We start from the raw sequence: 13,643 nt of genomic DNA, 5'->3' as shown, positions 1-13,643 counted from the left end.
AAAGGAAAACCTCCCCCCCCCCAGCTGCTCATAAGGAAAAGCTACCAAGGTTCACTTAAGCCAGACTTAGGCTGGGTTTAGCCCAGCTGCAGGGAAGCCCAGAGCCCCCTCCTTACTCAGCTGTAGCAGTGGCAGCAGCAGCTGGAACCAAAAGCATCGCTTCTACTTTCCACCTCCTACCCCCCAGGCAGCCTGGGCTGGGGAAGCAACAGCAGAAGTCCAGAGCAGCTCCAGCCCAGAGCACAGCCCAGGCTCTAGCACCACGAGTCCCACACAGCAGCGCAGGTAGCCTTCTCCATTCTACATACTTTATTAGATTCAGAACTGGACAAATCACAAAGTGTACAAAATGGAGACCACACTACCAGAAGCAGGGTTGTGGGTAGCAGCAGCATTCCTATGGCCCAGAAGCATTTGGTAGAAGTGTGGAGAGGGCAGGCTAGGGCAGGGGGCTCTTGCTGCTAACTGCACTTTAGATTCCCTGGGGACAGGCCCTGTTTGCATCCTGACAGAACTCAGGAGACCCACGTTCCCTGGGACAGAGGGGCCACATTTCCAATTTGTTTAGAAAGGAGAGACTGGCTGGAGCCAGCAGTGGGTAGGGGTAAGTGCTCTACGGACCCAAAATGCTGTGCCACCCACATACACACCAGCAAGAGTCTAAACCCTCTTCCTTTTTGGTCACAAACCTTCCCATGGCAGGACTCTATACTGATGACTTTGCAAGAAATATAGGGTGGTGGTGAGATCTGGTGAGCCTACCATCTCCTCTGGTGGAGGCCCCACAAACTCACCACCCCAGGCATCTCAGACTGGCCAGCAACATCTACCACAACAGCAATAGCTAGTACAGAAGCCAGGGTAACTTCAATTCGATTTGTCCAGTCTATGTTTAGGTCTATTCTACGAGTACATATGCACAAGAACTTCAAAAATACTAGGATATGATGCAAGTAGTGAGACACCAACAGAAGAGGAGTTTAATGGTGGACGTTCCCTAGAAAGATCACGAGAGGATGGGAGTTAGACTAGCCCTTCCCCACCCTGGGACGGGGAGCAGGAGGCTGACTGGGCCCCTGCACATGACTGGGCTCTGAACTCCAGCTGCAGCCTGGGCGGTAACTGAGCACAGGCAGGCGAGTCCGCTCCCGAGGTGAGCCACAGGGTCTTTCAATCTCCGCAGAGGGGCCAGGCAGATGCTTTCTCTGAATGTAGTTGAAGACTGAGGAGAGGCAGAGGATGGCTTGGAGAAGAGGGAGCCAGCCAGCCTGCTGGGGCTAGCATCTGGTCTCGTAGATCCCGCTCCTGCCGATGTACCTCACCCATTTTATCACATCATGGTCACTGTAGTTCAGCTTTGGCTCAAAGACTTTCAGGTAGCGCACCTTCAGCCCAGAGGGTGCAAATGGGACCTATTGAGAAAGGGAAAGGCCACAGAGAACATTGGAACAGAGGGGTAAGATGCTCTCTGTACACAGGAGCCAGAGGAGTCCTTGGCTACACATCTAGAAACAGACACCAAGAGCCACTGTTCCCAACTCCCTGCATGCGTGGGGACAGACTCTAGTGGCTTCAAGTGCAATTTTCCTCCATTCCCTTTGCCACCTGGCTGACCTCATATTGCAAAGAATCACAGGGCAGCTTGGGACAGGGAGCACTCAAAACCATGCAGTTCCCTGAGAGCAGGGGGGACTAGACCAACAAAGGTTCTCCAAGGTTGGCAGCACTCCGGAAGGCTGGGGGAGAGACAGGGACTCACCTCAAAGTTCATGGAGATCGGGGGCCGAGCCCACTTCTTCTTGTCATTGGTGGGCAACAGCTCGATCTCTGCACTGATCTGGGATTCCTTCATTCCAGCCATACGTTTTATCCTATCAGAGAAAGCCCAGAAGTGAGGAGGTGCTCGAGTTCATTCTCCCTTTCACTACAGGTGCTCAGGGCAGTCCAGAGCACTAAGCAGACACTGCCTCCCCAAGCCCTGCCTTTGCAGCACCTCAGATCCAACACACTCACTTACTTCCAGACAATAGCATTCTCACTGGCCTTATATTTCGCCTTCCCTTTCATACAGATGACTTGCACTCCACTGGTATTGAGGGGCGTCGGGATCCGGACCTGGAAAGCAGCAGAGTCGGATGAGCAGGGGCAAGCAGACTGCAGCCTGGGCAGTCTCAGGGGAAGACCCCTCCTCCCAGGAGAGCACAGCCACTGTCCTGGACCCCTTGGCCTTCTCTCTCCATCTCAGGGCCCAAAGAACATCAGCTACCACAAGGCCTAGCTCTCCAGTTTGAGCCTTTACTTCAAAGACAGAAACGCATTTTCAGAATCCACAACAGTCAGTGAAGAACAGGGCAGAGCTCTCCAGTTCAGGCTGCAGGAAACCTGGCCAGCATTGGGCAGATGAGCTCAGGCAGGATGCCAGGCTGGCCAGGGAGGTCTGGCTGCACCAGGCTCTGGAGAGCCTAGCTTTGCAGCAATAAGCCTTTCCCAGAAGGGGACTAAGCTGCAAAGCCACCCTCAGCCTGTCTTACACAGCTCATAGCCTGCTGCCTGTCTGACATACCACCAGATCACACAGACAGAAGAACACGAACTTTTCACAGTGGCAAAGACAAACTGAACAGTTGCTGCAGGAAGCGAGGCATCTGCCAAAATGGCTGTGCAACTGAAAACAACTTCAACCTCCCTACTCTACGGCAGTTCCCTTCCACAGCACAGCATCACCACGCATCTGTGGGGCATTCAGTTCTTTTAAGGCTGTACAAGCTTGAGGACTCATCTGTGAGGACTCCTTAGCAGGGGACAAAGAGGCACAATTCACCATAAGTTTGGATTCTCTTACCTCTATCTTCTGGGCCAGCAAGGAAGGTTTGAAGTTTGATTTGATCACCACCTTCACTTCCAGCTTGGTCCGACCCACCTCCCGCACCAGGGGAATCACACGGAAGGGAAGGATGATGTCCTTAGTGGTTCGGTATCTGCAGGGGTGGAAGAAACAGTGAACTCAGAGGGAGTTAACCCCCATAGGATCTCAAGTTGTACCACCTTCCTAAAGAGACAGCCTCTGAACAAGGAACAGCTTAGAAATATCAGCCAGAAATGGAGTCATCCCAGAAGGAAGGAGCACTAAAATGTGTGCTGCCCTAGAGCAGTGATGGTTTATCAAGTCCCAAGTTTTATATCTGGTTCCTGCCAATGACCCTGTTCAAGGACACTAGTTTTAAGCACTAAAAAAACCCAGATACAGCAAGCTAAAGCATAATGAAACCCACACCCAACACTATGGTTCTGGCAAAGAAAACCATGCAGCTGGGCTTCTACCACATTTGTAACAGAAGGATTTGTGGGATACCCTACAGATTCCACTCCAAAAAGAAAGAAGGCAAGTGTATGTTTGTTAGGTGCTCAAGGGCTGCAAGTCTGCCTGTGAGCAGCAACACTACTGTAGTGGCAAGCAAATGTCAACATCAGTCTGTTCTTCCCCCCCCACCATACCTCATGAGCTCAAACTCTCCATCTGGTGGAATGAAGCTGATGCTCCTCTCGGAATCAAACTTGCTGAGCCTCACGCACTGGTGGAAAGTGCAGTCGTCGATGGCGATTGACTGTTTGCCGCTAAAAACACAAGACAGTTAAACAAGTGCAAGCTGCAGCCCTGGTATCTCAGTGCAGTCAGTCTGCGCAGGCAGAAACTACTCTACAGAGCAAGTTGCCATCGCACGTGTCCAGGAAATGGGGAGGCAGGGAGAGATTTAGGGGACAGCAGCCTCTTGGCTCCAACTTTCCTCATTTCGCCACCACAAAAAAAAAAAAATCATATTTCAGGAAGCTTGTTTGAAAGAATTCTCTCCCTCCTCTCCCCAAAGAGGAGAGAGATTAGAGGAGCACCCTTCTGTCATTGCCAGCAACACAATGCTTGGGTCTGTCTGCCAACAGCACCTCATTACTGCAAAGGCAACTCTGCTAGCTCAAGTCAAAGGAGAGAAAACACTTTCCTGTCCACAAAGCTATCCCACTGCCACACAGCCAGGAGATGCCAGGTTCAGGGTCTTCCTGTTCAGAAATCTCTTCATAGCTGTTGATTTCCACACTGCTAGCAGGTGGTTTGATTCTGAACCAATTTGCCAAAGAACACAGTATTATACCCTAGAAGTTTATTTCTCTCACTTATGAAAATCTACACAGCTACCATCTGTCCATCTAGGTGCACCAGCCTAACCTACCACCATTGAACTTGTGCTGGGTTCTAGTCTGAGAATACTTTCCTTGCTACAGGTCCTGAGGTCAGCCAAGAACTCTCAGCTACTGAGAGGGACCAGAAGATAAGGCAATAGCAACAGAAGAGGCAGCGATGTAGCACTGTGGTATCTAGGCTGCCTTAACTGCTGGGAGTGACAGGACAACCATCCAAGCATGCTGAAACAGTATAAGCACCACAGGCAGGTTCAGCTGTCCTGGGAACCACCATTACCTGGACAAATGGAAGCAGACTGACCCCAGGCTGACTGGCTGTTCAGTTACACAACCCAGTGGTGTAGTTTGTGCTTCATAAGTGGGAGTTTGTCCTTCCTAGTCTGTTGCCTAGAAGACAGCCAACATTAGGTGACCAGTTCCCATTCCTCTGGAACACTGCTGGGAAAGCCCTGCTGCTTACCACTGCTCCAGGTCTCAGGCCACATTACTTGGGGTTTGGTGTTGCCACATGCTAGATGCCGAAAAGCAATGGCAGCAGCTGTCTCTTTTGGTTACCTCATAACTAAATGCTTCTGGACAGTGACAACTCCAAGCTCTTGCCCACCAGAAAACTACCCAGTAAGAGTCCCTGTCCATCTTGCTTCTGTAACTCAAGAAAATAGCACATTTACAGGCAAAGGCACTCATAGCACAGAAGCTTCTGGACAGTGTTACTGACTCTTCAGAGGCCTACCCAGATAACATTTTCACTAGAGTATATCCCCACTGGGCAGCCACCTGAGGCTCATCCATTTTACTAACTAGATTCAGGTACAGGAAAGATGGCTTAAAGGTGACAGTGAAGCAATAGCTCTTGGCTTGGTTCTGGGAGAAAAGGCAAATAGCAGCTCAGCTCCATTTACAGGAACCATCATGGAAAGTGTCTGAGATCCGAGTTACATGCACAAGTCACACGAAGCAAGAGACAAGGGAGAGCAGAGTGCACACAGCTGAAGCAGATTATCTACCTTCCCAATTCACTGGGGGTCAGCAAAAAAAAAAAAAAGAAACAAACAACCAAGAGAAACACAGTTGAGTCACAAATGGTTAGCAAGCGAAAAGGGGCAGTCCCTTTGCTTTTATCTCTTCACCCCAAGCAGGAAGGCTGGAAAAGGCATAAAACCTGTTTTCACTTCAATGTGGGTGCTGGCTGAGGTGCAGCTGAAAGGAAGGCAGCTGGACTCCTGGAAGGGATGAGCCTCCAACCCACACAGCCACTGACCACCTGTATATCAGCAGGAGGGGCTTACCCAGTATGGATCAGCTGCTCTGGTTTGTGGGAACAGCCTGGGTAGAGCAGGCCATGGTCAGAGGGGTTCCTTGGGAGCAGTACTACTACATCCTATGAGTAAGAGTCTCTGCACTGACGAACTGCTAGAGACACAAGCTCTGGGAGAATCTGTCATGGGGAAGTGTTTCTAGCTGTGAGAACTCCACACTTAACACTACGTTTGATTCTTAGTACTTGAAGAGCTCCTGGCACTTTCCCATGTACAGCTGTGAAGTCGGACACTAAAGATGACATTCCACCTGCTCACATTAGCCCTGCTGCAGAGAAGCCCTCTGTATTGAGGCCCTCAGGCTGGTAGCCTGCCTGACAACTGACCTACCCAGAGAAAAATGAGCAGTAATAGCTGAAGGGAAGAAGAGATGAGCTTTGTCTGTCAGATCAGAAAAGCTACCAAGTACCACTCTTTCATTGCCCTGCTGGCAAGTGGCTTTTACCCCATTGCCTCTTACCTTTTCCCCGTTTCATCGGCAGTCCCTTTGCCCTGTTTTTCAATAACAATCTTGTCATTCATGCCAAACTTGCACTCTGGCATTCCACTCAGGTAACTCTTCATCACCACTCTGCCAGAGACATGGGCACTCAAAACTTGACCTGATGTAGAGAAGAGTGCAGTTCAGAACACTTACACAAGTCCCCACTCACAAACCTTGAGGGGAATAAGAATGCCAGCTCTACACCTCCTACTTACCCTGGGGGGACATCAAGAGATTCACGCTCTCCAGCACATCAAGAAAGAGTTCATTGCGACGATATTTGATCCCTTCGCGTCTCCATCCAATCTGTCCAGTCACCTGGCTAGTGATCTGGGACTGCTCTTCCTTAGTCTGAAGGGAAGAAATGACATCTTAGACCTCTAGATAAATTCAAAGACTAAGAAAGCTTCCTCTAAATCTAAGAGTGAGCACTTGCCATTTATTACACATAACTGCTCTTGACAGATGTGGGTGCTGTCACACACTCCATGATTTGGTCATTCTCTCCTCAATACAGCAAGTCCTATGCCTAACTAAAAATTGGTTGTAACAACAGCAGGAAAGGCTCTTCTGTTTTGTTGGCTAGTCCATTAGGCTACATCTAGGTGCAGGGAGGCATGGGCTCCACCAATGACATTCAAATCTGTCTTGGACTGTCACATCAATCCATGTTAAGCAGAGAAGCAGGTGACAGGCCAGTTCACACCCTTATCCAACATGAAACCCTAGGTCCATGAGACAGCTCGTCCCCAAGGGCCGCTTCTTAATGACTAGAGTCGTTAGAATTACACACCAAGACTAACCTAACACGCATCTAACAGCGCCCAGGCTGTAAGCCTTCTAGGAGCACTAAGGATTGTGTTGAGAGGCACGGAGAGGTTTCCTACCTGATGCTACAGGCGGGGTCCAGTCACACGCAGAAAGTCAAGAAGTAGATGCATAGCAGCAAGTGTGGTGCACACAGGGTTAACAGGCAAGCAGGTCAATAGCAAGAAAAGGGAGGAAGGGAGAAAGAGGCAGGTTAGGCTTAAGGCTACCTTAGGACAGGAATAAAGCAGGCCAGCTCATCATTAATTAGGTAGCTAATTAGCACAAAAAAAATGAGGGTCTTTGAACTTTAGCTCTGCTCAGGAAACCCAGCACACCTAGCAATGAAATGGCTTTTCAGACATGGCCCATTATGCACCACGCAAACACAAGGTAGAGCGGAGGGAGTGACAGACGGGCCAAATACCACTCCCAGTAACATTCCTACGCCGAGCAGACTCCTCATGTTGCCATTCCTAAAGCAAGCCCTGGATGTTTACCATGGCACAGACTATGAGAAGTACAAAGCACCCAGGACTGCAGGCATCTTGAGTGTGGGTCCTGTACCAAAGTTATATCCTTGTTAATTCTGCACCACGCAGAAGTGGGTCTTGCCCCAGCAGCCTTGCACTGAGCCCACAGGGTGGCAGTACACGATCTCAGCTTTAGACCAGCAGCGACTTGGCTTCACACTTGCTCTCGCCACAGACGTAGTCACTCCTTGAGCAAGCGGAACCATTACTGTAACATCTAAGAAGCAGAGATTTTTACACTCCCCTGGGAACTGCCGAAGTAAGTGCTCAATGCAGTACAAAGTACCTCCCCTTGTCTGTCCCACAAAAAAACCCTCCTTATCTGCCTTGTTCAATGCTTTGTTTAGGCTTAAGGGGAACAAGAAGTACATGTAGATATAATACCCAGTTCTCCAGCTTCCAAAGGGACACATCACGTGCTGATATTCCTGTCTCCTGCAACATCAGTGCCATGAACCTCTACTGGTTGCTACAGAAAGTGACTGGATAGATCTGGAAGCAGATGCCTGGGGAGCACTGAAGCCGAGACCACCCAGTAACATGAGCGCTCCCTAAGGGAGGGACTGAAGGCACCTGGGTCTGAACTTTCTCAGGACTGGGAGCTTCCCTAAGCTGGACAAATAAGTCAGCTAAAATGGGACAAAGATATCCAACTTATTGTACTCACTTGCCAGCACGTTGACTAGGTTAAAAGACACAGCTACCAGCAGGTTTCTTGGGCTCTGACAGCTGGTGGCAGCCCTCTCCTCACTTTTTAAAAGTACTACTAGCATTTTAGCACTACAGTATGTCTAAGGTTTGGGGTAACACTAACGAAGAGTCGACCAACTTGCACTCCCAGAAAACACCTGGAGGGGAGGAAAATTACAATATTCAGCTAGTTAATGAAGTCTGGACAGATGCAGACAGGATCTGAAGAGTGAGAACTGAGCACAGCTCCACCTCAGTGTGTAAGGCAGGTTTAGCCTCTGCTGAGGAAGATATCTGAATCAATGCCTGCATCAGTTCTGATACAGGACATCAGCATGGCCTGCAGTCCTGCTATTTGAGTAGCAGGCTACTTTGTGGGTAAGGACTAGAAGTGAAACCATGTTCCACAGCAGCACCTTTTAAAAATCTGTGCACTACACCATCCCATTCCCAGAGCACAGGGGTACTTCCCTTGGCAAGCAATGCAGCAATATCAAACCCACTTAAAAAAAATCAAGTAGATCTTGGAATACAAGATCACCAGCCCTGGGATCACCCAGACACACAGGGCGCCACATTCAGAGGGCAGCACCTCAATAAGCCTCAAATCTTTCATTGAGAATAAAGTCAAGAAATTGAGTTTGGAAAGTCTCCCATAACTGTGGCTTTTGCTCCTTAAATTCAGCAGGACACAAGCCCATGGAAAGCACCATCATGAACTAAGCAGGGATAAGGGAACACAGATGATAGACCATCCAGTCCCAGATTTTGGTCCAGTGTACTGGCTGTAAGTAAAGGAGGTTGCTAGATGCACAAGAGTAGAGAGCAGACAAGAGAATACAGCAAGTACTGTTTCAGTTGTTGCCCCTGCCATACTGTGCCTGGAAAGATTATTTCTGCTTTTTGAACTGGGCTGCACAAACTTCTAACACAGAGCAGAATAACTGCTTACTTATGTAAAGCTGAAGTCTGAACTTCTCTTTGTAAGGCAAGGACTAAACCTGCTGTTGAATGAAGCAAGATGCTGCGACAGTGGTTTGCACACAAACAGCATAAGAGTTTGTTAAAACAGACAAAAGCAAAAAAAGAGCTAGGGAAGGAAGTGAGAGTGGTGGTTAGGGTGGTGTTTAGTTTTGAGTTTTCCTAGGAACAGGAGCTGACTCAGCTATCTTGAGTGCTGACTGCCCAAAATGTCAGACTGCAAAAGCCCAGAGTGATTTACACCAGGGCTCAGGATAGGGGACTGAGACCGGATGCACTCACATCTGGCCACTGATATATGCATGTCCTCTTGCAAAACACTGTTTGCTGTTCTAGCAGGAAATATGTTGCTCAGCAGAGCTTCTCTCTCACCTCCTTCTTGAGAGATGTAGCTAATCTTGCTACTAGCAGATTAAAAGTTTAAAAAGGAGTTCTTAGGAAGCGAGTGCTGAATTGAACAGAGTCTCCAGAGACTTTGACCTCTGCTTATCCTAAACAAGAAAAATTGGCAGGCAGGCTTCTTGTTTAGCACTTCGCTTCTGTTTGTACCTTGGGGCTGAAGCTTCACCCAGATCTCTGCTGCAGACAGTTTCAGAACAAACTTACTCCCAGCTTTTTTCCTGACTCACCTGCTACACACCCTAAAACTCAGTCCTCTCCCCTAAGTTCTCATTAGGAGTTGTGTAGCTGTGTTAGATGGACAAGGTGAGCAATATTCCTCAAGGACAGGAGAAACAGGGATTATAACAGTCCTTTGGTTTCAGAGGTTGAGCATGAGCTGTCCAAGATGGGAAGCCTTGTTTTGAGGACTGTAGCCTGGAGCAGGATTAGAACTAGTTTAAAAGATATTCCCAAGAACAGTCCAAACAGTCCAATTTAAGTGTCTTTTTCCCCAGGTGTCCTTTACCCTCTACCTCCACATAAACTTTGTTGCAAGGGTTAATACTGTGCCAAAGGCACAGCAGAGATTCTCATCTCTAACATGAGAAAGCTCAGACTGTACTGATGCTGATCAGCAATGTTGTTACAGGCAGTAACAGAATAACATCAGCTTCCTGACTGACAGCAAGGCTCACAAGGCTGAGGAATACTTCATTACAGGGCAGGTGTGAAAGCTTGACAGCTCAAAGCACTGAAGGCTGGCAGAGAACAGACCTGCTCAGCAAGATTCACACACAGAAGAGCTATTTCTGGTTCAGCAGGTAGATTTGTTTATCCTCTGTCAGAGACTGACAGAGAGCACAACCTGAAGCCAGCAATCATTTACATGGAAGGGACTGACACTGTCCTAGCTCAGGGCCCTCCCTCCCACATCTTACCACACGCCAGGGAACATGAGGTCACACAAGCACAGAGACACCTAGAAGGAGATGCCACTGAGCTACATCCCTGCCAGGGTGTTCTCAATCTACTCCAGCACCTCCACTCAGCACAGGTCAAACAGTTACTTGGTAAATAAGACTGTACTTTCTTGAACAGGCTTACAGAAAATTAACCAGCAGAGCAGCGCTGTACCCCAAATTCCTCTGGTTACCTGACTCTTGATGCCTTGCTGAGTGATGAAGGTCTTCAAGGCCCCTGTTTCAGAGTTCTGAGGATAGCCAAAGTCCAGGATTTCTACAGAAGGGTAAAAGAAAGTTGGTTCAGAGCTGCATGGTATAAACTTGCTAACCATTCCTATAAGGAGACAGCCAATTAGTGCACAGATGCTGCTTACACATTAAGTTTTGGATAATTTGCTGGAGCACTCCTTACCAAGGAAAAAGCCTTGCTAAATTGACTTCCTAGTGCAATATTTTGGAGAGGAGGGGTGATGGAAAGCTGTCCAACTGATGAATTTGCCGTTTTTTTAACTACAGCCACACTTCAGGACTAAGTATCAACTAGTCTAGCCATGTGCACAGGGCACACTGAGTAGTTTTTACAAAAAAATCTAAGGGACAATAAAAAGGGTTTATCCAACAGTAGAACAAACTATCTTTGCAGCATTTTCTTTAGGTTTTGACTTTCTTATGAAGATGTAATAAAAATCAAAACCTAAAAAAACCCCAACAGCAGAGTAGTGGCACTGCAGGATGATCAGTGTGGGAGAGAAACAGATGTTAGCTACAGACAGCTAGTGTACTTAACACCCACTCCCCACAAAGATGAAGGGAACAACCCACAAGAGAAGAGGGGAGAGAAGCTTGTAACATGAATACTGAGTAACAACACTGGTAGGTTTTGATCTCACTGCACCTACTAGGAGACAGCAGTGACTGACCAAAGCAGAGAAATAGTGGTCTCTTGATCTGCCCAGAGGGAACAGAGAAACAATAAGTGTCACCGTGACCCTTGGCTAAGAATCCCAGGACACACGAGCATCGTGCCTTGTCTGGAAAACAAATTGCAGTGTAACTAACACAAAATGTCCCTGTTATGCAAAACAGGGACAGCTCAAGGGCAATCTCTGCAGGCAAGCTGATATCATGAACAGCTGAAGGGACACTGTATTTTCATTCTGTGGTAGAATTTGGAGCTGGGGGAGGTAGGGCTGGGACAGAGCAGGTTGGGTTTTATTGATTTCCTGTCTCAGAACTGCCCCCAAGAGGCAGCCTAAGAGCAGCAACCAACTGCAGCCTGGGGTGACTGCTGCCATACAGTGCAAGAGCCACCTGGGCACTAGCTGGGATGGCTGGCCTTAGAGGTGCTAGTGATAGCCCTCTTTATATCCCTCAGCATAAAAGATAGCTCTACATCTACAGAGGATCCACTCAGAAACTGGGTCCAGTACCAGCTGCCTCATATATACAAGTGCACAGCTCCAACACTTCAGCAAGGTGAGCCACACAAGGCTATGACCTTGAGATATCTTATCCACAGTTTGAGTGCAGATTGCATTAGAAAGCAAAACAAGTAATTTTGAACTGTCACACATGTTAAAAATACTTCAAGGATTATTACTACAAATGAAGCTAAGGGTTTTAGAATGACCAAGTGCAATATTGCATAACAGATAAGGGAAACATCTCACCATCGAGTAGCTCATAGATCAGCACAAAGTTGTTCTTTATGTTCTCCTCACTGATCTTCCCAAAGTAGGCAGTCATCACGTCACACATCTTGTAAAGAAATTCAAATACCATGGCAGCATTGACATTCTGCTTGGTGACAGCAGCCAGCCAGATGTTGGAACGCTTGACATGGAAGAAACTTGTGCGGGCGATGTTGGTGACAGGCGAGCGTACCTGCTGCCGTGCATGGATGACATTGACGCGGAAGGCGTCGACAGCATTCCGCCTACGAGATTATCAAAGATAAGTTAGCACTGCGTACGTGAAAACAAGCTGGCTGCACAGTTCTGCTTATGTGATTACAGTCAGACACTGAATTACATACACCAAGCTCATTTAGGAAGGGTGTCTGGGGATGTCTCCAAGAGGGAGAAGTGAAGGCTCTGAGCAGAGCTAGACATTAAATTCTGTACAAACAAGAGGAGAGACAGACCACTACTGGTCCCTAAGGAGCTTTGGACTACAGTGCAACTGTAGTCAGAAGAAGCTAACCTCCATGTGGAGTCAGATGGCAAAGGAATATTCCCTTCAATTAATTTTCTAGCACTCCCGATTGATTGCCATAGCTGGGAACAAGCACAGTATCAGCGTATCGCTCAAAGAAGAGCCTAGTTTTGACCAAATACCTAGTTACTGTCTACTCTGCATGCCCAGGCCTTCACACTCTTGCCCCAAAGCAAGCTGTAGTCTCCCAAGATACTTGTCGATGGTAGTTCCTCCCAGACATACCGCTGAGGAAAAACCAGCAAAATCTACCCAGGTCTGACAGAAGTCAGTGCCCAGGTACACCAAAGGGAGCTTTAGTTCTCAGATCCACCTCACCTCCATACCAGGCACCATGGAGGTCAGGCTCACAGCAGCAAGCAGGATTAGGAACATTTTTGGCTTTCCAGTTACACGTGTCCTCTCAAGCCTGCTAGGCTTCAGAACAGGTCTCCTGCACACAGACTTAGGGTCCCCACAGCGCAATGTGCTGGTAGCACTGCATTACATGCAGTGGATGGTGCAGTACCTCTTATGGTAAAGACATTCTGCATGGTGCTGAAAAGGTGCTGTGCAAGCTTCCCCTAGCTGCTGCTATCTTTAATCCAAACTGTCTATACACTAGTGACAGGGAACAATCCCTCCTAGGTAAACAGGGATGTCTGAATGGCATTCTGGATGCAAGCTCTTCCACACAAAAGCTTCCTTACCCTGTAGCTACAAGTCAGGATAAACTCCCCAAATTAAGTTAAAGTCCACCAATCCTAAGAACACAGGAAGGAAGCCCGAGTGCCTTATATGACAAGACTGAGACTTAAAAGCAGTAGTCTACACACCAAGTCAAGACTCATCTAGTTGTGCTTTATTACTCATACTCTTAGACACTAAGTAAAACAAGGGGTCTTCTGACTCGAGCATCAAGGCCATGGTACCGATTATGCAGAACCATGTTTAAGAGCAGGCAGTAGTAGTATCCTTGCAAGCAAGGATACAGGCATACAAATGCTCGTAAGCATTGAGGCTTGTCAACAATCCAGCAGGCAGTTCCAAGTTTGAAAACAAAAGATATTCAAAAGAACATATGTTACCACAGCAGGTG

General features: G+C 48.0%; 1 protein-coding gene across 3 annotated transcripts in view; it reads right to left on the bottom strand.

Moving 5' to 3' along the window:
- Positions 1-291: 291 nt before the first annotated feature.
- The window catches only part of AP2M1 (adaptor related protein complex 2 subunit mu 1), a 29,691-nt gene continuing 16,339 nt past the window's right edge, over positions 292-13,643 (bottom strand). For all 3 annotated transcript variants that reach the window (XM_075761410.1, XM_075761412.1, XM_075761411.1), the window contains 9 exons: positions 12,022-12,287; positions 10,543-10,625; positions 6,213-6,348; positions 5,974-6,115; positions 3,496-3,615; positions 2,843-2,978; positions 2,018-2,115; positions 1,760-1,871; positions 292-1,412 (listed from right to left, as the gene is read on the bottom strand). In XM_075761410.1, coding sequence (XP_075617525.1) covers positions 1,278-1,412; positions 1,760-1,871; positions 2,018-2,115; positions 2,843-2,978; positions 3,496-3,615; positions 5,974-6,115; positions 6,213-6,348; positions 10,543-10,625; positions 12,022-12,287 — 1,228 coding nt within the window. In that variant the 3' untranslated portion in view covers positions 292-1,277. The remainder of the gene's footprint in view (positions 1,413-1,759; positions 1,872-2,017; positions 2,116-2,842; positions 2,979-3,495; positions 3,616-5,973; positions 6,116-6,212; positions 6,349-10,542; positions 10,626-12,021; positions 12,288-13,643) is intronic.

Source organism: Balearica regulorum, chromosome 9 (genome assembly GCF_011004875.1).
Source record: "Balearica regulorum gibbericeps isolate bBalReg1 chromosome 9, bBalReg1.pri, whole genome shotgun sequence".
Lineage (NCBI taxonomy): Eukaryota > Metazoa > Chordata > Aves > Gruiformes > Gruidae > Balearica > Balearica regulorum.
This window is presented reverse-complemented; position numbering and strand designations above follow the sequence as displayed.